This window comes from Garra rufa, chromosome 5, assembly GCF_049309525.1.
Source record: "Garra rufa chromosome 5, GarRuf1.0, whole genome shotgun sequence".
Classification (NCBI taxonomy): domain Eukaryota; kingdom Metazoa; phylum Chordata; class Actinopteri; order Cypriniformes; family Cyprinidae; genus Garra; species Garra rufa.
In genome coordinates, this window is record NC_133365.1 from 17,043,283 (window position 1) to 17,067,668 (window position 24,386).

General features: G+C 34.0%; 1 protein-coding gene across 1 annotated transcript in view; it reads right to left on the bottom strand.

The window, feature by feature from the left end:
- kiaa0825 (KIAA0825 ortholog) overlaps positions 1 to 24,386 on the bottom strand; it is a 167,184-nt gene that overhangs the window by 117,592 nt on the left and 25,206 nt on the right. Inside the window, exons 4-8 of the mRNA XM_073839992.1 lie at positions 20,856 to 21,026; positions 17,495 to 17,580; positions 15,213 to 15,422; positions 6,851 to 7,116; positions 5,258 to 5,408 (exon numbers count right to left, since the gene is read on the bottom strand). Of these exons, the coding sequence (XP_073696093.1) occupies positions 5,258 to 5,408; positions 6,851 to 7,116; positions 15,213 to 15,422; positions 17,495 to 17,580; positions 20,856 to 21,026 (884 nt within the window). The remainder of the gene's footprint in view (positions 1 to 5,257; positions 5,409 to 6,850; positions 7,117 to 15,212; positions 15,423 to 17,494; positions 17,581 to 20,855; positions 21,027 to 24,386) is intronic.

Consider the following 24,386-nt stretch of genomic DNA (forward strand, 5'->3'; position numbering starts at 1 on the left):
TTCTCCCAACTGCGAGTTTACGTCTCACTATTCAGACTTTTTTCTTAGAATTGTGAGATATAAACTCACAGTTGTAAGAAAAAAAGTCAGAATTGCAAGATACAAACACTTGTCCAGCCCTATGAGTATTGTACACTCCTAAAGAAAAAAAGTTGTATAGATAGTATTCTCCTAAAGATAAAGAATTTTATATATATATATATATATATATATATATATATATATATATATATATATATATATATATATATATATATTCATTTGTTTGAATTAATTTTTGTTTATTTAAATTTATGCATTTTAAATACACCATGAAAGAATAGTGCAATCAAATTCAGTAAATGTGTTAAAAATGATTTCTATATGTTAAACATATTTAATGAATATGTAATAAATAGTTAACATTTTACAATTTAAATTTTCTTAAGGCTCCTTGGTATGGAACCCTGTTTCTGCCACTGAATAAAAAACTGAAAACTGGATTTTATCTCAAAATTCTGACTTTTCTCACAACTGCAAATTCACTTTTTGCAATTTTGACTTTTTTTTTCTCAGAATTGTGAGACATAAACTCACAATTTCAAGTTATAAAGCCAGAATTGCATGATATAAACTTGCAATTGCGACTTTATTTCTCACAATTTCGAGTTTATAACTCACAATGCTGACTTTATAATTTGCAATTGTGAGTTTATATTAAGTAATTCTAAGATAAAGTCAGAATTGCAAGCTATTAAGTCAGAATTGTGAGAAAATATAAACTAAAATATCTTTTTTCCCTCTCAGAACTGGACTTTATAACTCACAATTGCGAGTTTATATTTCACAATTCTGAGATATAGTCAGAATTGCGATATAAACTCACAATTGCAAGAAAAAAAGTATGAATTGTGAGATACAACACTCAATTCTGAGAAAAAAAAGTTCTTGTATCTCGCATTTCTGACTTTATTTCTCTCAATTGCGAGTTTATATCCCGCAACTCTCACTTTTTTCTCCCAATTCTGACTTCAAAACTCACATTTCTGACTTTTTCCCAACAATTCTCACATTTTCTTGCAATTGTGAGTTTATATCTCACAATTCTGATAAAAAAAAGTCAGAATTGTGAGATATAAACTTGCCATTCTAAGTAAAAAGTCAGAACTGTAAGATGCAAACACAGAATTTAGTGAAAAAAAGTCAGATGTTTATATCTCTGACTGTATTCTGACTTAATTTTCTTAAGTTTATATCTCACAATACTGAATTCATTGAGAAAAATAGTCAGAATTGCAAGATGAAAACTCACAATTGCATTTTTTATTTAGTTGCGGAAACGGGTTTCTATACCTTTTTCTATACCTAATTTTTTTGTGTGTTTTTGTTTATTTTTTTTATGTAGATAATATTACATTTAAAAATTAAAAATTAAAATACAGAAAATTCACTTCGAATTTACATTTCATAATGGACAAAAATTCATTTTAAAAACAGTCAAGTTAAAATAAATTTAAAAGTTTTAATGAAAGTTTAAGATTTCTGCACTTTTATAGAAACAAATTATGACACAATATTCAGAGAACAAAGCTTAGTGCATAACAAGAATAAGATGACTGATCTAAAGGGTCACACTCATGTTGCTGAAATGCTTCCGAATTCTGTGATACTGTACATGCTAAACAGCTCAAACAGAGAAGCAAGAATAAGAAACACAATTCAGAAAAGGCGAAAATGATAAAAAAGTACGAGAGACTCTGGTTTCCTAAGAGGCTAATTACTTTCAGGCAAAGAGGAAGCGGCATTAGGAGTTCACGGTGTGACCAAAGAGAGATTATTAACAACCATGTACTACATCTCCTAATGAGAGCTGGGACGTGGTCCACCAGTGAGCCATGGATAAGTCAGCCATAGAAAGAGACACACAGGGCCATGACCACACGTCCGGACCCAGGGATTTAGTGCTAGCGACTGGGCCTCTGGAAGCGCTCGGCCCTTTGGCATTTGCTCAGGAGGAAGTGAAATGGAGGGGTGAATGGAAGAAGGCAAAAGAGAGGTGGGGGAAGAGGGGATACAGGTCAACAGAGGCGCAGACTCGCAGAGCCAGCCGCACACCTGCACACAGCAGGCCAGTCTGCCCCACCGCCCTGCAACGGGCGGATGTGTGCGTATCCATCTGTGAGAGTGCTTATGTGTGCACGGATATCTTAATGGAGGTAAGGTTAGGGCTAGACTCAACACACAGATGGTCGAGTCTAATGCTGCCTCAGGGCACCGCAAGCCCCATTGAAAAGACTAGAGGAAGGGTCACTATCAGAACGATCTTCAAAAAAACTTTAGAGCTTAAAGATTATTTTTCCGATTAATATCGTTATGATATTTAATATAAGTATCAATGCTTCTCATTTGGTCTGAAAATGATTTTACTTTCAATGAACAGTAACACTTGCAACTGCAGCTAAATGAACTCAAAATGCATTTATTAGCTGAAACTTGTGATTAAATATGTTGATTAAAAATGAAAATGATTGATTATGTTGATTAAAATGGACAGTTTAAACTAAATAAAACAAATTAATTAAGCTAGATACACCCATAAATACAAAATAAAATAAAATGAAATAATAAAACATTTATAAGATGATACTTGTGATTAAATATGTTGATTAAAATGGACAGTTTAAACTGAATTACAAAAATTAATTAAGCTAGGTACACCCACAAAAATAAAATAAAATTTAAATAAATAAATGACAGCTTTTACTGAATAAAACAAATTAATTAACTACAAATTTCATATCAAATCTAATTAAAATATTTAGGTTTAATTTGAGCTTTAAACAGCTTTTCTAAATAATAATTTGTCTTCTAATGGTCAACAAAACAGGTACACCGATGAACAAAAAAACAAAACAAGACAATAAAAAAAGGTAATTTAATTTAATTTAATAAAATAAAAATTTTAAAGCTGAAACTTGTGATTGAATATGTTAATTAAAATATACAGTTTAAACTGAATAAAACTACTTAATTAAGCTACAAATTCCATATCCAATCTAATTAAAAATAAACAGCTTTCATTTTAGTTTTAAACAGCTTTCCTAAATAATTTTTTGTTTTCTACAAGTCAACAAAAAAGATAAAAATAAAAAATAAAATAAAATAAAATATTGAACATAAGATATTTAAATGCTGAAACTTGCGATTGAATATGTTGATTAAAATGGACAGTTTAAACTGAATAAAACAAAATAATTAAGCTAGATACACCCACAAAAATAAAATAAAATAAAATAAAAAAACATTTATAAGCTGAAACTTGAGATTGAATAAGTTGATTAAAATGGACAGTTTAAACTGAATAAAACAAATTAATTAAGCTAGATTCACCCACAAAAATAAAATAAAATTTAAAATAAAATAAAACATTTATAAGCGGAAACTTGTAATTGATTATGTGGATTACAATGGACCGTTTAAACTGACTAAAATAAATAAATTAAGCTAGATACACAAAAAATAAAATAAAATAAAATAAAACAAAACATTAACAAGCGGAAACTTGTGATTGATTATGTTGATTAAAATGGACAGTTTAAACTGACTAAAATAAATAAATTAAGCTAGATACACCCAAATAAAATAAAATAAAAAATAAAATAAAATAAAATAAAATAAAACATTAACAAGCGGAAACTTGTGATTGATTATGTTTATTAAAATGGACAGTTTAAACTGAATAAAACAAATTAATTAAGCTAGATACACCCACAAAAATAAAATAAAATATAAAATAAAATAAAACAAAACATCTATAAGCTGAACTGATTATGTTGATTAAAATGGACAGATTAAACTGAATAAAACAAATCAATTAAGCTAGATATACCAAAAAAAAATAATAATAAAATAAAATAAAATAATAAAATAAAACATTAATAAGCTGAAACTTGTAATTGATTATGTTGATTAAAATTGACAGTTTAAACTGAATAAAACAATTTAATTAAGCTAGATACACCCACAAATACAAAATAAAATAAAATAAAACATTTATAAGCTGAAACTTGTGATTAAATACTTTGAATAAAATGGACAGTTTAAACTGAATAACACTGAGCTAGATAAACCCACAAAAATAAATAAAATAAAATAAAATAAAACATTTAAAAGCTAAAACGTGTAATTGAATATGTGACCTTGGACCACAAAACCAGTAATAAGGGTCAATATTTTTGAAATTGAGATTCATACATCATCTAAAGGCTAAATAAATATGTTTCCATTGATGTATGGTTTGTTATAATATGACAATATTTGGCCAAGATACAACTATTTGAAAACCTGGAATCTGAGGGTGCAAAAAAAAAAAAAAAAAAAATCTAAATACTGAAAAAATTGCCTGTAAAGTTGTCCAAATGAAGTTCTTAGCAATGCATATTACTAATCAAAAATTAAGTTTTGATATATTTACAGTAAGAAATTTATGAAATATTTTCCTGAAACATGATCTTTACTTAATATCGATCATTTTGACCCATACAACGTATTTTTGGCTATTGCTACAAATATACCCGTGCTATTTGACTGGTAGGGTCACATATGTTGATTGCAAAACAAATAAATTAAGCTAGATACACCCACAAACAAACAAAACAATAAATAAATAAAATAAAACATTTAAAAGCATTCCAACATTCACAATGCTAAACTGTATATTGCTAAAGAAAACCATCACAAATATATAGTGAATATTCAAAATATTGACAGGAGGGTTTTCCACAAACACACACCGGTGCTATTAAATTTGTCAGGTTGGCTGAGCCTGGGATATTTGTGATTGGTTACAAATGTTTGCAACATCCTCAAGCATTTTAAATCATGTTTTGAATGTGCTCATAAAAAATGCTCTTTAGTATGGCAGCATGTACACACCTGACTCCTTTTATGACAGAGAAGTCAACGAAATAGTCAAGGACAACGTGCAATAGCAGCATGCAAATCCATGAATTTAAGAGGGAGCCTACTTAAGAATACAATAACACAATTTATCATTTATTAACCAATGTCACAGCATTTCAATACAGATACACTTAAGATCTGAATGTGAATATGCAGTGTGATTTAACCGCAGCTTTGTCCTTGAGCACAGTTTAGAGGTACAGGATGTTTTGTCTTCCAATAACCTAAGCCAACCCCACAGAAATGCCTTCAGCAGGCTTACACGTAACATGAACTGTTATTGAAATATTGCCAGAAAAGCTACAGCCATCTGTACCTCGTAAAACGGGTTGGGGTCACTCCAGTAGTGGCTCTCGGCATCCTGTAGTATACTAGTGGCACACACGTGGACGCAGTAGCTGGTCAGGTGATCGTGCAGGGCTGCCAGCACATCCTGGCTTCTCTGAATGGGCAGCAGAGTTAGAGGCCTGGGGTTGGAGACATCAAAGACACAACGCCTGGTTTAAAGCAAAAGCGGTGTGGTTTACAGGTCAAAGAGCCACTAAGTGATTAATATCAGCAAATGGCTCCTATTATTACCTGCCAATCATTCAACACCTCCTTCTTCCTCCCCTAATATTTTCTCACTCCCTCTCTTCAAGTACAAGGCCACACATGCAGTCCAACATGCCTTTCTGTATGTCTCTTTCTCTTTCTGTTGCTCATTCTTTGGTTTAAGCTTACAAATACATAGGCGAATAGTTCTGTCTGAGTCTACCAGCTCACATACGCCTCACTCTGGTTCTTTACAATCCAATTACAGCATTTTAGTAAATCTGGCATGCATCTGACAGGCTGCCTGGCTGGGGAAACCTGGGCTTGACAAAGTGTACTATAAATCGGTGAACTTTAGCAATGCTCACCCTCTCCAAACACTTTTCATTTTATGTACAAATGCACAGGTCAAACCCAAGCTGAGATGTTTTATATGCCATTTTATATTCGATTTTTATCATCCAAGTACAGATTTGAAGTTATTTATATTTATACCACGGCACAGAGGATCAGGCTTCATTGTCATCCCCTACATCAAATCCACTATAGAAAAAAAGGTGGAAATAAAGTACAGCTTTTGAATTATTGATGAATGTACTTAGGCCACACATTAAGATCTTAATCAAGTGTTTATGCATTTGAAAATTCAAATACTTGCAAATAAGAAATTGTATAACATGACAGATTCTGTATATAACATGCACATCAAGATGGCTAATATTTTTTTGTTATCTTCTTTTTGTTATTTTTTTATTATTGTATACAGTAATCATTTAATAAAGATTAATAAATAAAAAAGATAAAAAAGATAAATACATTTTAATAAATAAAAGAAAACAAGTAGAAAGAATAGAAAAAACAGAGACAACTACTGTTATTTATTGTTTTAAAAAGAAAACAAGTAGTTAGAATAGAATAGAATAGATAGTGCAAGTGTTAGAGGGTTATCTTTTAGATAGAAAGAAAACACGTAGAATAGAATAGAATAGAATAGAATAGAATAGAATAGAATAGATGCAAGTGTTAGAGGGTTATTTATTTTTTAGATAAAAAAGAAAACAAGTAGAATAGATTAGAATAGAATAGAATAGAATAGAATGTGCAAGTGTTAGAGGGTTATTTATTTTTAGATAAAATAAACAAGCAGTTAGAATAGAATAGAATAGAATAGAATAGACTGTGCAAGTGTTAGAGGGTTATTTATTTTTAGATAAAAAGAAAACAAGTAGAATAGAATAGAATAGAATAGAATAGAATAGAATAGAATAGAATAGAATAGAATAGAATCGCTTTTATTAATCTAGCTGAAAACACTGTAAATTCTATAATGGACAAACAGAAGTTTGGTGAACTTTATAGAATGGGTGTATCTTACATGTGCGTGGAGTCTCTGAGCTGGTTTTGATAGTGCGTGAGCGTCTGGTGGATATAGGCACTGCTGGCCATCAGAATAGGCAGGTTCTTGAAGGGAGCTGAGGCTGGCACTTCCCCTGCCCTCTCCTCTAGTCTGGTGAGTAGGAAAGAGGTCACACGGCCACACACCTCCACGTAGCTAGAGCACACAGGCAACAGGCTGTCCTCTCTAAATGCCACAGCCAGAGGGAGAAAAGCATCCATCTGCTCCACAACGTCTGCACAGAACTGGAAATAAAGAAAAAAAAAGTTTCTCTAATGTCTTTCTAAAGATAATCAATACTTGTTCCATGGTGTGTCCTTTACTTTGGAATTCATTCCTTTGCTCCCTTACAATTTTAAAGAGAGAGTTCGGCCAAAACTGAAAAATCTGTCATTAATTACTCTCCCTCATGTCGTTCCAAACCCATAAGACCTTTGTTTATCCTCGGAACACAAATGTGACCCTGGACCACAAAACCACTCTTCAGTAGCATGGGTATATTTGTAGCAATAGCCAAAAATACAATGTATGGGGCTAAAATTATCATTTTTTTCTTCATGCCAAAAATCATTATTGAGTGAAGATCATGTTCCATGTAGATATATATGAAAACGTAATTTTTGACCAGTAATATGCATTGCTAAGAACTTCATTTGGACACTATTTTTTGCACCCTCAGATTCCAGATTTTCAAATAGTTGTATCTTGCCCAAATATTGTCCTATCCTAACAAACCATACATCTGTGGAAAGGTAATTTATGATTATGTATAAATCTCAATTTAAAAGAAAAAATGGACTCTTACGAGAGTCCAGGGTCACAAAATTAAGATATTTTTAATAAAATACGAAAGCTTTCTGACCCTGCATAGACAGCAACGCAACTGACACGTTCAAGGCCCAGAAAGGTAGTAAGGACATCATTAAAATGGTCTATATGAACATCAGTTTTATGAAGCTATGAGAATACTTTTGTGTGCAAAGAAAACAAAAATTACATCTTTTTGGGCCTTGAATGTGTCAGTTGCATTGCTGTCTATGCAGGGTCAGAAAGCTCTCGGATTTCATCAAAAATATCTTAATTTGTGTTCCGAAGTTGAAGGTCTGACAGGTTTGGAACGACATGAGGGCGAGTAATTAATGACAAAATTGTAGTTTTTGGGTGAACTAACCCTTTAAAAGATTTTTATGTCATGTATTTTTATTGTGTCAATCAATAGGAAAGTTTTGCCAGAAATAACATTTGGAAGAGACATATTGGAGCACATAAACTACCAACCAGGCTTCATCTCCAACACTGATGAATATATTTATAAAGGTAAAGAACTTGTTTGGTGTAACCATACTGTTATCCACACACTAGACAGGCTTGCTTACTATCACAACCATTTTGTAGAATTACTTGCAGATAGTTATTGTGAAATAACTTTCAGGTACTCTATCCTGTCCGCCTTAAATTGACAAAAAGCATTCAACACTACACATTGAGAAATTCTTTATCACACAACACTCAAACTCTCTTTTTGAAGACTGAAATTGCATTTCAGCAGCTCACACAGCTCTACCATATGTGAAGCGACTAGCATTTATAATAAGAATAACCGAATCATCCATGGCGATATGACTGTGTGAGACGTTCAGGGCCATTTTCTGATTCAAATACCTGCAGTTCCCCTCCCGTGGCGCCTGAAGAGAGAAGCAACACTTATCTCATTTTTCCACATTTGTCCTGGAGGAAACAGGGAATCAGCACTGGTATTTTCTCTTCAAAATGATTACGAAAGTGTGTGTGCCTGTTACATCTGCCTTACATTGCCTCAGGAGGCACGCAGCTTGAAAGGAAGACCCCTAAGGGTTATTGCCAAAAAGAGGCAGCCCTGGAACAGAACATACACCAAACTTCCTCCACCCATATTTCTCCAACCCTTGACAAATGAAGACATCATTGTGGATCTAGCACTTCCATTCCTCCCTTTCTCCATCCCTCCTTCCAGCCACACGTGTTCAATGCAGATTAGCAGTAACGGCAGCGAATCTGGGCATGCTGAAGAGCCAGACGCATGTGCTGGGTTCACTGTCGAATTTATATACCTATAGAAATGAGTTACGATGCCGGCCGATTCGAGAGCAGTAAAATATACGTGTGCATTGTATATATCTCCCTTCACTCCACCCTTTCCCCCTTCCACAGGGACTTACCGTGTCCCAAGGCCTCTGCGAACATGAAGGGAAAAAAAACAGCACATGTTAAATGGAAACTTTCCCAATAGCAAGTCTATCAATCAAGCATGGACAGGCAAGTGAAAAAAGGTGACTTCATATTTTTCCACTAAACTTCAGCATCTCCAATACACAGCCTGCCGTTTCACATTGTTCAGGCACAATAGATGCAGCACGCCAAGGTTATCATCATACCATTTATAAAGAAGCAGTTAAAAACTTTTGATGCCACAGACTAAAATAAAATACATTAAACATATATATATTATATTATTATTAACTATAATAATATGATCACCTGTTTTTTTCCGTTTTATTAAAAAAATTTAAATTAAAAATATTATTAAAAAAATGCAATAATAAACTATAGCTAAATACTAAATATTAAAAAAAATAAATAAATAAAACTGTTATAATTAAGTAATACTGCTTCGACTTTATCAGGTAATTGAGCAAATAAAAAAATCTGTAAAAAATGTATTATAATCTAATATTTAAAAAAACATATATATAGTTTGGGATCAGTTCAATGTTTTTTAAAGACGTTTCTTATGCTCATCAAGGCTGCATTTATTTGATCAAAAATACATTAAAAAACTGTAATTTTGTGAAATATTATTTCAATTTAAAATAACTGTTTTCTATGTCAACATATTTTACAATGTAATTTATTCCTGTGATAAAAAGCTACATTTTTAACATCATTACACCAGTCTTCAGTGTCACATGATCCTTCAGTTTTTTGGAACCTGTGATGCTTTTCTCAGGATTCTTTGATCAATACAAGGTTAAAAAGAACAGCATGTATTTAAAATCGAAAGGTTTTCTAACAATATACATTACTGTTCAAAAGTTTGGGGTCAGTAAATTTGTATTCTTTTGTTTTATTTTATTTTTAAGAAATTAATGTTGAATTAATAAGTGATAGCATAGATTTACATTGTTAGAAAGGATTTATATTTTGAATAAATGCTTTTTAAATTCTTTTTAACTTGTTATTTATCAAAGAATCCTGAAAAAAAAAAAAAAAACAATCACAACTGTTCCCAACATTATTCATTCTAATAATAAATCAGCATATTAGAATGATGTCTGAAGGATCATGTGACAGTTAAGACTGGAGTAACAGCTAATAAAAATTCAGCTCTGCATCACATGAATAAATTATATTTTAAAGTATATTAAAATAAACACCATTATTTTATATTATAATAACATTTTGCAATATTAAATTTTTTTCTGTATTTTTGATCAAATAAATGCAGCCTTGATGAGCATAAGAGACTTCTTTAAAAAAAAAAAAAAAAACATTACAAGTCTTACTGATCCCAAACCTTTGAGCAGCAGTGTAGTTTATTATTATACTACCTATAAAATTATAATTACTGGTAATATTCATGTTATTATTAAATTTGAACAACCTAAGTATTTGAATAATAAACTATACAACTAGAAATATTAAATTAAACATAAAACAACAACATGGAAGTGTTTATTAATTAGGTAAATATAATTTCGGAGGTAATTACACATAAAAAGTAAATTAATCTATAATTAAATACAATGTACATTATACATATCATTTATTTTTTCATATTAGTAGTACAATTAATACATACATTTCATTATTATTATAATAAACTGTAACAACAAATGTGACCCTGGACCACAAAACCAGTCATAGGGTAATTTTTTTTTTTTTAATTAAGATTTATTCAACATCTAAAAGCTGAATAAATAAGCTTTCAGTTGATGTATGGTTTGTTAGAATGGTACAATACTTGGCCCGAAATACAATTATTAAAAAATCTGGAATAGGAGGGTGCAAAAAAATTTAAATATTGAGAAAATCGCCTTTAAAGTTGTCCATATTACAAGTTTTGATATATTTACAGAAGGAAATTTCCAAAATATCTTCATGGAACATGATCTTTACTTAATATCCTAATGATTTTGGCATATCACATAACTTTAGTCAAAGCAACTGTGTTTGCATTAATATCCCATCAAGATTTGGCACTCCTTATTATGATACTAATACGATAACTGGTATAATTTTTGCCAGTGCTGCTTTTGACATCCCAAAAGCCTGCTGAGAGACCTCCCCAAACCGGAAGCCCCTACAGGCTGAACGGTTCTTGAAACAATCGGCCGACTGGACAGCGAGTCGATAACAGGCTGAGTGTTGTTGTTATAAGCTTAGCGGGAAGTGCGAGAGAGATGTGGGCGAGAATGCAAAGATTCGCCCCAATCCAAGGTGATGAGGACCCGAGAGGTGTCGGTGAGATTTATGGCTTTCTAAAGCCTGCTGCTTCGGTTCGGAGAACCCTTAACTAGAGCAGATCAAAGATATGGATTCCAATAGGACAGCCACTGCAAGGTTATTTCTCAGCAAAGCTTTAAAACATTTAAGAGCTCAACTCTGCAGCAGTCGTCTTGCACCTTTGAACAGTGCTAAATCCTTCTCCTCACACAGGGTTAAGGACGATCGTCAGCACGAGGTGGTCAATAGCTGGATGGCGGTTTCAGGTTGATAAATGGTTCGCTGAAATATTATGCAGACGGGAGGTCTGGCGACTCCAAGAGTTCGAAACAAAGCATGAATGTATGAATATGAATGGGTGAAATATTGATCTCCGTAATGCATCTGGACTGACTATGTTCTGGCTAAGTCAGGCCTGGGCTAGCATAAGGCTGCCTACTTATGGGCCGCGGTGACATGTGTCAAAAAGAAGGGGTTTTGAGACACTCAGAGCAGCAGAGAATGCAAATAAATGCACATGCTAACCTTTGAGATGAGAGCTGCTCATTCTGAAGCACTGACCTACACGTAAATGTGTTGTACAGGTCTTGAGTGTGAACAAATTTTGACACTTGTTAGTGATGTGGTTCCAGGGGTGTCAGCCGCATATAGTGGCGTCAATGAAATGTTATGGAAATCAGATATGAACGCTGACTTTCTAAATTTCATGAGCAGGGGCCATGTTGCTCAAAAGTGTATTTTTCGTTGTTGGACAATGGTTTAAAACAGGTTTGCAGGCCAAGGTCAATGCTAAACAATGTCTAAAGAGTAGATATATGAAAATCCTCAAAATACATGTACTGTATATGTACACCACTATTTAAATGTTTGGAGTCGGTAAAAATTACTTATACCAAAGCTACAGTTGAGCTCAAAAGTTTACACTCTCTTTTCAGAATTTACTAAATGTTCATTGTTTTACCAAAATAAGAGGGATCATGCAAAATGCATGTTATTGTTTATTTAGTACTGACCTGAAAAAGATATTTCACATAAAATATGTTCACATATATTCCACAAGATAAAAAAAATAGCTGATTTATAAATATTACCCACTTCAAAAGTTTACACTCTCTTGATTCTTAATACTGTGTTGTTACCTGAATGATTCACAGCTGTGTTATTTGTTTAGTGATAGTTGTTCATGAGTCCCTTGTTTGTCCTGATCAGTTAAACTGCCTGTTGTTCTTCAAAAAATCTTTCAGGTCCCACAAATTCTTTGGTTTTCCAGCATTTTTATGTATTTGAACCCTATTCAACAATGACTGTATGATTTTGACATCCATCTTTTCACACTGAGGACAACTGAGGAAATCATATGCAACTATTACAGAAGGTTCAAATGCTCACTGATGCTTTAGAAGGAAATCCACGCATAAAAAGATCATGGTAAATTCAACTTATTTTGTCTTCTGGAACACATGTATCTTCTGTAGTCTCTGAATGGTAGTACTAAATGAAAAAAAATCTGATATTTAGGCAAAATAAGAAAAATGTACACATCTCCACTCTGTTCAAAAGTTTTTAACCCTGGCTCTTGATGCATCATTTTTCCTTCTGGAGCATCAGTGAATGTTTGAACCTTCTGTTATAGTTGCATATGAGTCCTTCAGTTGTCCTCAGTGTGAAACGATTGATCTCAAAAATCATACAGTCATTGTTGGAAAGGATTCAAATACACAAAAATGGTGGAAAAACAAAGAATTTGTGGGACCTAAAGGATTTTCGGCAGTTTAACTGTTCAGGATAAACAAGGGACACCTATCAATAAAACAAAAAACAAAACACAGCTGTGGATCATTCAGGTAACAATACAGTATTAAGAATCAAGGGTATATAAACTTTTGAACGGGGTAATTTTTATAAATTCAACCATTATTTTCTCTAGTGAACTATATGTAAACATCTTTTATGTGAAATATTTTATTAATCGGTCAGTACTAAATAAACAATAACATGCATTTTGTATGATCCCTCTTATTTTGGTAAAATAATTAACATTTTGCAGATTCTGAAAGGGGGATGTAAACTTTTGACCATTCTGATTTGATAATTAAGAAGCATTTCTTCTTATTATCATCAACACTGAAAACAGTTGTGTTGCTTAAAGGGATAGTTCACCTGAAAAAATTAAAATTCCATCATTAATTACTCATGTTGTATAAAGTCATTATTTTTGTTTTCTTTGTACAGAAAAAAAATGTCCTTGTAGCCTCATAAAATTAAGGTTAGACCACTGATGTCACATGGACTATTTTAATAATGTCCTTACTACCTTTCTGGGCCTTGAATGTTTCAGTTGCATTGCTGTCTATGCAGGGTCAGAAAGCTCTCGGATTTCATCAAAAATATCTTAATTTGTGTTCCTTTGTGTTCTTTTGGGTTTGGAACGACATGAGGGTGAGTATTTTTGGGTGAGCTATACTATTGATATTTTTATGAAAACTATGATACAGTTTGTTCCATGATTCTTTAATGAATAGACGGTTCAAAAAACAGCATTTATTTAAAATATAAATCTTTTGATTACTTTAAGTTTAAGTCCCTCTTAAACTTTTCAGTGGTACTGTACAATACGAAATCAAAATGAATGTGTGTACACTATAAACTTTGCTTAAGTTTCACACAAAAATACAAAAAAACTTTTGTCTGTTGTGGACATCTATGTTTTTAACAAAAAAAAAAAGGGTTGGTGCAGGGGGCATGCAGGGACTGAAACACCTGCATCCTATCCCAGCTCAGAGGCTGTCCTTTGGGGCTGTGATGGCTCATCAATCTGCCTGAGCTGCAGCGAGTGGAGCTTGTCTCAGACGGGAACCTCCGTGATGAGGGATAAAATGAGGCAAAACGCTGGGCCGTAGAGCAAACCCACAGGACCAGAGAGGCTCCTGGAGCCACGGTGCATGCTCAGGACGAGCAGACATGTCATGTCACTGTGAAGCAGTGGAGTATTTCAAAAGAGAAGGAAATATTCGCAAATGCATCACAAATACCTTCCTCTATAGCTCTGTTCCAGAACCTAGTAAGTTGCCTTCTACGGAAGATTGTTTTCACCACTGAATAAAAAATTAAATAAAAAAAAATCTTAAAAATGCATGATGTAAACTCACAGTTGCAAATTATAAAGTCAGTACTGTGTGATAAACTCACAATTCTGAGAAATAAAGTCAAAATTGCAAGATATAAACTCAAAATTTTGACATTTTTCTTGTAACTGAGATAAAAACTTGAAATTCTGACCTTTTTTTTTTCGAACAATTGCGTGATATAAACTCATAATTGCGAGTTATGTCATAATTGTGAGACATGATCTTGCAATTCTAAGAACATATCAGTCTTTCCCCCTCAGAATTGGACTTTGTAACTCTGCAAGTTTATATCTTACAATTCTGAGAGAAAAAAGTCAGAATTGGGAGAAAAAAAGTCAGAATTGGGGGATGCAAACTCGCATTTGTAAGAAAGTCAGAATTGCAAGTTATTTTACAATTCTGACCATATAACTCACAATTGTGAGTTTATATTTCACAATTCTGACTTTTTTTTTTTCAGAATTGTAAGATATAAACTCACAATAACCTTTTTTATTTTTTATTCAGCGGCGAAAACAGGCTTTCATAGCCTTGAACTGCCTACTTCCTTAAAAGAAACGTCCCAATTCATAGGAGACTTACTTAGTGGTCTTCAATACATAGACACGAACTCGGAACGGAGAACAGGAAACATGACACACAATGTATTTATAAATAGCTAAAAAATTAAAAATAATGATATTGATTGGGATAAATGAATGTTCGCTTAATATGCAAACCCCTGTTGTTACCTTGGCCACCATCTTGGGAGAGTCTCTTTCTGGACCGTGACTCTGGGTAACAGGGGTGATCAAGATGTGGGTGGAGTCCGATGCATGTGCAGTTTCCTCCTGCTGTAGATTCTTATTGCAAATGTCATCTAGCACCACCTTGACACAGTGAGCCATCTGAGGAACAAGGTCTCTGAATGCAGCCCTCCAACCAAACTCTAGGCACACCACCTGAACACACACACACACATGCCTAAGTACTGTTTCTGGTCATTATGGAATACAAATTTAATAGTTTCAATATAAAAAAAATAAAAAAAAGATATTATAATGTCATAAAGACATAATGTATAATTAAAAGTGAAAAATCAAAGCACTTCTTGCCAGTAATATTGCCAGGATGTTCCGGAAGGCTTTTTATATATTTATTTTTATTTTACTAGTACTTGTTACTTTTTTCCACAGTATTTAGAGTTAGAGGTTTGTTGAAATCTTTAAAGGCATAGTTCACCCAAAAATAAAAATTCTGTCATCAATTACTCACCCTCATGTCGTTCCAAGCCTGTAAGACCTTTGTTCATCTTCGGAACACACATTACGATATTTTTGATGAAATCTGAAAGCATTCTGACCCTGCATAGACAGCAACGCAACTGAAACATTCAAAGCCCAGAAAAGTAGTAAGGATGCTATACACCTTCGTTTACAAGCAAAGGAATCCACACGCATACATTGTGGAAGTCTCATGAATGCACATCGAAGACTGAAACAGAATAGAAGAAACTGTGTTTTTGTTGCGCACAAAACATATTCTTGTAGCTTCATAAAATTAAGGTTGAACCACTGACGACATGGGACTATTTTAACAATGTCCATACTATCATTTTGGGCCTTGAACGTGTCAGTTGCATTGCTGTTTGGTCAGAAAGGTCTTATGGGTTTGAAACGATATAAGGGTGAGTAATTAATGACAGAATTTTAATTTTTTTGGGGGAAAGGACACAGCAGTAAAGAAGCTGATTTATTAAATGTCTACAGTCGTGGCCAAAAGTTTTGAGAATGACACAAATATTAGTTTTCACAAAGTTTGCTGCTCAACTGCTTTTAGATCTTTGTTTCAGTTGTTTCTGTGATGTACTGAAATATAATTACAAGCACTTCGTACGTTTCAAAGGCTTTTATCGACAATTACATGACATTTATGCAAAGAGTCAGTATTTGCAGTGTTGGCCCTTCTTTTTCAGGACCTCTGCAATTCGACTGGGTAAGCTCTCAATCAACTTCTGGGCCAAATCCTGACTGATAGCAACCCATTCTTTCATAATCACTTCTTGCAGTTTGTCAGAATTAGTGGGTTTTTGTTTGTCCACCCGCCTCTTGAGGATTGACCACAAGTTTTAAGATCTGGGGAGTTTCCAGGCCATGGACCCAAAATGTCAACGTTTTGGTCCCCGAGCCACTTAGTTATCACTTTTGCCTTATGGCACGGTGCTCCATCGTGCTGGAAAATGCATTGTTCTTCACCAAACTGTTGTTGGATTGTTGGAAGAAGTTGCTGTTGGAGAGTGTTTTGGTACCATTCTTTATTCATGGCTGTGTTTTTGGGCAAAATTGTGAGTGAGCCCACTCCCTTGGATGAGAAGCAACCCCACACATGAATGGTCTCAGGATGCTTTACTGTTGGCATGACACAGGACTGATGGTAGCGCTCACCTTTTCTTCTCCGGACAAGCCTTTTTCCAGATGCCCCAAACAATCGGAAAGAGGCTTCATCTGAGAATATGACTTTTCCCCAGTCTTCAGAAGTCCATTCGCCATACTTTTTGCAGAAGATCAATCTGTCCCTGATGTTTGTTTTTTTTTGGAGAGAAGTGGCTTCTTTGCTGCCCTTCTTGACACCAGGCCATCTTCCAAAAGTCTTGGCCTCACTGTGCGTGCAGATGCGCTCACACCTGCCTGCTGCCATTCCTGAGCAAGCTCTGCACTGGTGGCACTCCGATCCCGCAGCTGAATCCTCTTTAGGAGACGATCCTGGCGCTTGCTAGACTTTCTTGGACGCCCTGAAGCCTTCTTAACAATGCAGTGGAAAGTTTTTTTCGGCATTAAGTTAATTTTCATGGCAAAGAAGGACTATGCAATTCATCTGATCACAAATTGCAATTATAAAAACTTAAGCAGCAACTTTTCCAATTTCCAATATTTATGTAATTCTCAAAACTTTTGGCCACGACTGTACACTAAAAATTAAATAAAAATGAAAAAAATGTTATACCAATCATAATTAAATAAGGGATGTGTATCACCTCTGTGCTTTGCAACACCAGATCAGTAGCGGCTTTGTCTTCTGTTGCTGTCACATCCGTGTCATCCCTGGCCTTCTTCAGGACCTCTGCATGGAAAAAACAAACACACACACAATGCATCTACAGTAAACTGTCACTACAGCTTTAGCAAAGGAAATGTGCTCCAAATCCTCTAATTTCCAGCTCATTAAAAACATTTCACGCAGGAATATCTCATATGTTCCGTTAGCATATTAGCATATGCATTCACGCTCTACATGATGCCTTTGGAAAATAAGTCAATATGTGGGGTGCCAGTGTCAGGCCAGGCCAACATATTAAACTCTTCCGCGCTGTGACGACCTACAAACTACAACGTGATTCGCCCAATGAAACAGGGAAAAAACTAAAAAGCGGACGCAGTAATTGCAACAGTAAGCTTTGTTAAATTCAGAGGCTTTGGAGTTGATTTGAACCCCTGATAGCTATGGCCATATCTGGGCTAATCCACGGAAGGGTTAGAGGGAGGATAAGTGTGTGTGTCTGTGTGTGTGTGCTTGTTGTGGGCAAATTAAAAGTGCATGCATCAAGGCCGCATTTTTCTAATCAGACGCTTCGGAAGTGAGACCCCGGGCGAGGCAATTTAGTTGAAGAAGAGAGAGAGTCGAGCCAGGCAAAGGAGGAGAGAAGCAGCCGGCATGTCACTTTTTGACCTTTAAGCCCATCTGATGAATTTCTGGTAATTAAGTCGTTTGATTGGCTGAATTAATGATTTGGATAACTGCCCTTTAAAGGCTGTTTACTTCTCAGTAAATCCAGCCCTTTTCTGCTTGTCCTGTTTTTTAATGTAACCTTTACAGAAATTACTATACGCACCAGTCACTTTCATAGCAGAAAAAAAATAAATGAAAAGAGATTTCCTGCCTCCTCAATTTGTGTGTGCAGAAGCATGTTTCTATATGCAAAAAAGAAAAACACACACGCGCACACACACAGAACGGTAAAAGAGCTGTAAAGAAAGGCGAGAAAACTCTCATTAAAAAAGCATATGTATACAAGGTAGCGCTACAGGCCACCAGTCTGGTCTCATAAGCTGCCTGTAGAGATGTCGCTATTATACGCAGGAATTGGAGGCTTGTCGTATTTAAAGGCTCCGTCGAGCACAATATAGCTCGAGGTTTTCCGCTCCCACGGTGACAAATCATTTCACATGTCAGATTTGGAGCAGACTGTTGTCAGAAATCTTGATCGGCTGCCATTTATTTACACTATGCTGATTTTCATCGGAGAAAAAAAACAACCATATATCTTGTTGACTGGCATATATCACATTCAGTCTGAGAGCAACATAAACCACTTATCTGGATCTGTATATGTTTCCACAGTTGCTTCAGGGGGGACATTTGCTTACTATGGTTGTTTAGTTGATTATGAGATTAAGAACTATAGTTTTTAAAGGGATAGATCATTGATCACATGAGCACCCTCATGTCATTCCAAACCTGAATGGTTTATTTTCTTTAGTAAAACACATTTGGGGTTGGTATTAATGTTTTTGAAAAAAATGTCTTATGCTTACCAATTTTGCATGTACTGATCAAGAAAACAGTAATAATAGTTATATTAACTGTAATAAAAATGTAATAGATTTATTCCTATGATGGCAAAGCTGAATTTCAGCATTTCTCTAGTCTTCAGTGTCACATGATCCTTTGGAAATCATTTTAATATGCTGATTTGGTGCTAAAAACTAATTTCTTATCCAAAATTATTAGAGCACTAGTATTTTTACCAGCTAAAATTGGTTTTAAGTCAGTTATTTCTATCTTTCTCTGCAGTGTGTCAGTGGGAAATATCAGTTTACATTTCCAAACATTCATTTTGCCATTAATTGTAATAATCCAGTGAGATTTTTGTTTGCACAAGGAGTCTGACAACAGCCATTATTTTTGACAGCCTCCTCATTTTACAGCATTTTTACACAAGTGCCTAAAACTTTTAACAGTACTGTAGCTTTGCAGGTGGGCAGCAAAAGATAGAAATAACTGACTTAAAACCATTATCTTGTGAAAATACTAGTGTTCTAATACTTATGGCCACCACTGTATATAAATCTGGTGTTACCTTGTACATGTATTTACTCTCATTTGCTGTATACCAGTATAAAATGAATGCATGAATGAATTAAATAATTAATGAATAAATAAATAAAAACAATTTTACTAAAACAAAACATTTAAATGGTAGCGTTCAAATCAACACTGGACTATGCTTTGCTTCGAAATAAAGTTATTCAGGTTCGGATTGACATTAGGGTGATTAAATTGATGACAATTGATTAAATAAAAAGACACATTTACATAGTAGACTTGTTTTGTTAATTAATGCGCATTGTCTCCTTTAAAATAAAAATAAATACATAAATAAAAGTGACTTCTTATCTATATAAATATAGATATAAACTCGCAATTCTGAAAATAAACTCACAATTCTGAAAAAAGGTCAGAATTGCAAAATATAAACTCACAATTCTAACTTTTTTTTCCCCAGAATTGCGTGTTTCCATACAAATCTCTCTGTTACAGGTCAGTGAGACATTTTAAATAAAACATCCTTTAAACAATTTATTCACAATTTAATTAGAATTGCAAGATATAATCTCACAATTGTGATTTTTTTTCTCAGAATTGCAAGTTATTAAGTTAGAATTGAGAGATATAAACTCACAATTGAGATCCTGAGAACATACAAGTCCTTATCTGTCCCCTCAAAATTGTATTATAACTCGCAATTGTGAGTTTTTATTTCACAATTCTAAAAAAAAAGGCTGAATTGCGAGAATAAAGTCAGAATTGTGAGATGCAAACTCGCATTTGCTAGAAAAAAGAGTTTTTATCTCCCAATTCTGACTTTATTTCTCGCAATTGTGAGTTTATATCACGCAAATCTGAGGGAAAAAATCTAAATTGTACATTTCATGCAATTCTGACTTTATAACTCGCAACTGTGAGTTTGTATTACATAATTTCCAAGAAAAATGTCAGAATTGTGAGATAAAAAGTTATATATAAGTTATATATATAAAGTAGTCAACATTTGAAGTGGATCAAAAAAGTTCATCAAAGTTGTCCTAAGATAAGAACGGGTATTCTTTTTGGTTTTAGGACAAATTTGATGAAAGGTTTTGTTCCACTTTCGAATGTTGACTACTATATATATATATATATATATATATATATATATATATATATATATATATAGCAATAACCTTTTTTTTAGCACTATTTGTCCATGCGGGAATTCATTGGTGGAAATAGGGTTCCACAGATTTGACTCTATGTATGTGTATGTGAAATTTTTAGAGATGTCTGTTAAAGTATACCTTTGCCACTGCATACTGGTTCCCCAGCGCAGTTAAGAAAACCCAGATTGGTTGCCAAGTCCTCCACAGTTTGTTCCATCTCCAGTAAGGTGTTGGTCAGCTGAGTCAGGCACCTCAGCTGATGGGAGGTAAGGCTGAAGCTTCGCCCTTTCTGGGGAGGATCCTGAGGAGCTGTAGACAGACACAACAAAGAGTCAGTCATGGAAAAAATGTTGACATACATCTTTGCTGGAAAGGCCATATTTTTTGTTGCGGTTCTGTGGTGAAGCTTTCAACCACCCGTTCTGCTGAGACCATCGCGAACTTCAAAAATAGCTGAAGACACAACTCTTCTGCGAGCACTTAAATAAACCACAGCCATAAACAAAGGCACTTCTTATAAATTAGCTACAAATATTTTCTTCATTTGTACTAGCTTGCTCTTGCAAAAATTGTTGATTCTTGTTTGATAGATTGCTTGTGATGGTCTTCATTAGAAACTTACTTTAAAAGCACTGGCTAAGTGATTAAATGTAAGTCAAATGGCTAAAGAATAACTATACTTGTCGAAAAGCATCAGCGGATACATTTTGTACAGCTATGCTAGTCCACCAGCTTAACCAGCACACAACAGTGATCGTGCACATATTTGGTTTGTACGAGTCAAATGCAAATCTGTTTTGCACAAAGATGTGCAGAACTTTAAACACAGACAGTTTCTTTGGGGTAGGGACTTGGACGGTTGAAATGTAAGCACATCAACATGAGTCCAGAAAAGTTAAGCTACAAAACAGCCTTCAATAAATTCTCAACAGCAGCACTTTGGTCCATTTCATACATTTCAAAAGGATCTGTCACTGGTAAATAATAACATAATGCAACTATATATGGGTCAAAGACGAAAAAGAGTTTAAGCATAAAAACTGTAATACTGCTTTAAATTGCTGTTGTTTAAAAAAAAAAAATCAAAAATCAAATCAAGAAAAAGTTTAATTTAATTGTATTTTTGTTTTTGTTTTTCTGAGCAAAAAATATCATACATGTGTAACAATCCTGTCAGGCATATTTACAACAAAAAATAATTTATGACATATTAAAAGACAAATTACTTTCACCCCAAATACTAATTAGTTGTAATTCTACATTTTTAAAATTGCCACTATCCTAGATTTTGCCTATTTGTCAGTAAGATTTTTCCCTTATTGAAAACACAATCAAATATAATATGCTTCCTTATTCTTTTATATATTTTAAAATGTAAAATATTTTAAAGTGAGAATAAGCATGTTGCTTGAATTTTTAGATACACATTGTGTTACACTAAATGACAACGTAACATTGTTTCAACCAAATTTTGACATTTTATTCTCCAAAAATTTCTTTTGATGTGGACATCTTAACGTCTTAACATTTTCCCTAATTTACAGAAGACACCCACTAAAATGTCATTCAGTCAGGCATATTTACAACAAAAATCTATTTATTACATATTAAAAGACGAATTACTTTCACCCCTAAATACTAATTAGTTGTAATTTTACATTTTTTAAATTTGCTACTAACCTAGGATTTACCCATTTGTCAGTATTTTTTTTTACTCATTTAAAACACAATCAAATGTAATATACTCCCTTACTCTTTTAAATATTTTAATATGTACGAGTCAGAATAAACATGTTGTTTGAAATTTTGCATAAATAATGTGTTATACTAAATGACAATGTAACATTGTTTCAACCACATTTTGACATTTTATTCTCTAAAAACGTATTTGAAACTTACATTTAATGCTTTCTATGAACATAAAAACACCTTTGTATGTGGACATCATAACGTCTTTGACCCATATACAACACTACTTCAAAAGTTGTAAGTAAAGCTTTTTATTTATGAAGGAAATTAATTCTGTTACTAAGCAAGGTTTCATTAATTGGTTCAAAAGCTCCAGTAAAAAACAAAACAAAAAACATTTATAATGTCTTTATTCCAATATATGAATACTTTTTTCAGCAAGGGCGCAGTAATTGATCAAAAGTGAATGTTAAAACGTTTTTTAACACTTTAAATCAAAATTTCCAACACAAAAATAACCTTTTCATGGAGATTAGAAGATTTTCTAAGAGACTGATATCGTAAAAGATATTGAAGGTTACTTTGAGGACAAGAAACATGCAATGCTTGAATCCAACATGGCACGTTTCTCAAATAAATAAAATAATAAAAACCGAAAGACGTTGCGAATGTGCATTTGACACCAGGGGGCTGTGAACCGTGGCCTTGCAATCTCCACCAATCCCACAGAGGCTGTAAAGTTTCCTCTGAAATCTACAGTCAAACATTGCTGGGCACAAACTTTCTCCTGTAACCCGCCGATGACCCTCATCTCCAGCGTGGCTCTCCCATTTCTGCAGCTGCCAAAGCCATCACCCAGGGGATGTTCCGCATTAGGCCTGAAGAATGGGCCGCGGAGAAGAGGGCTGCGGTATTTTCAGACACTTCGACAAATACTTTTGTGTGTGCTCTTAAATGACTTCCTCTGACAGAAAAGGCATTGGGGAGTGGATCAGGAAGGCATTAGCCCCGGCTATGAAAGCTCCAGGAAGATTGAGTGGGAAGGCGATGGAGGGAGGGGAGAAATAAAAAGAAAGGAGCCCCAATAATTGCAACAATATCGCCTCTGGATTCTAACACCATATTGTCACTTTGTTATCATCAAGCCGACAATATGACAATCTTATTCTTCCATTTCTCTCCTCTTCATCAGGCACATACGGTGATCATACATGCATTTGTTTTGTGCCATTTTATAATTTTGCAAGCTAGTACATTATAGAGATGCAGAGACTGACCCCATGAGGTAGGTTAGTGAGCGCCTGGAAAAAATTCATGCATTTGTGATGTATACATGTGTGTAGGTGTGCACACATATTTTTTCACAGGTAAGCGTGTCATACCAGCATCTTGGCTCTTCATTAATAGGGTCCAGAGGGAGAATGTGAGGCAGAACTGGGAAAACGACTACATGAATGCATAGAGATCCACTCCACTGAGATCCACTCCTGCTCATACAAGCACATCAGCCTGTCAGTAAAATCACTCCAAACATACTGCATTATGTATAAGACCTGTGCATTAAACGGCACATGCAGCACAAGTAACATATGAGCACTGGGAACGTCCTGTATGCGAGCCCTACTGGATAGTAGTACAGTATCTGTAACTATTCACTCTGGGATTAACAATAAACATCTCAATGAAGTGTAAGTGCATTCACGTCATGATAGAATTACCATAATAAGTGTTTCAATGGCTTAGGATATATATATATATATATATATATATATATATATATATATATATATATATATATATATATATAATGGCTTATATATAGAGAGAGAGAGAGAGAGGGACATATATAACATGAAAAAACATGTAGATAGTAAACAGAAAACTTATGTACAGGTGTGTGCAAATTAAGTGAGCAGAAAAGTAAAAGTAGATACATAATGCACATCTTTGCTGCATAATGCCCTAGAGTGCACTGCACTG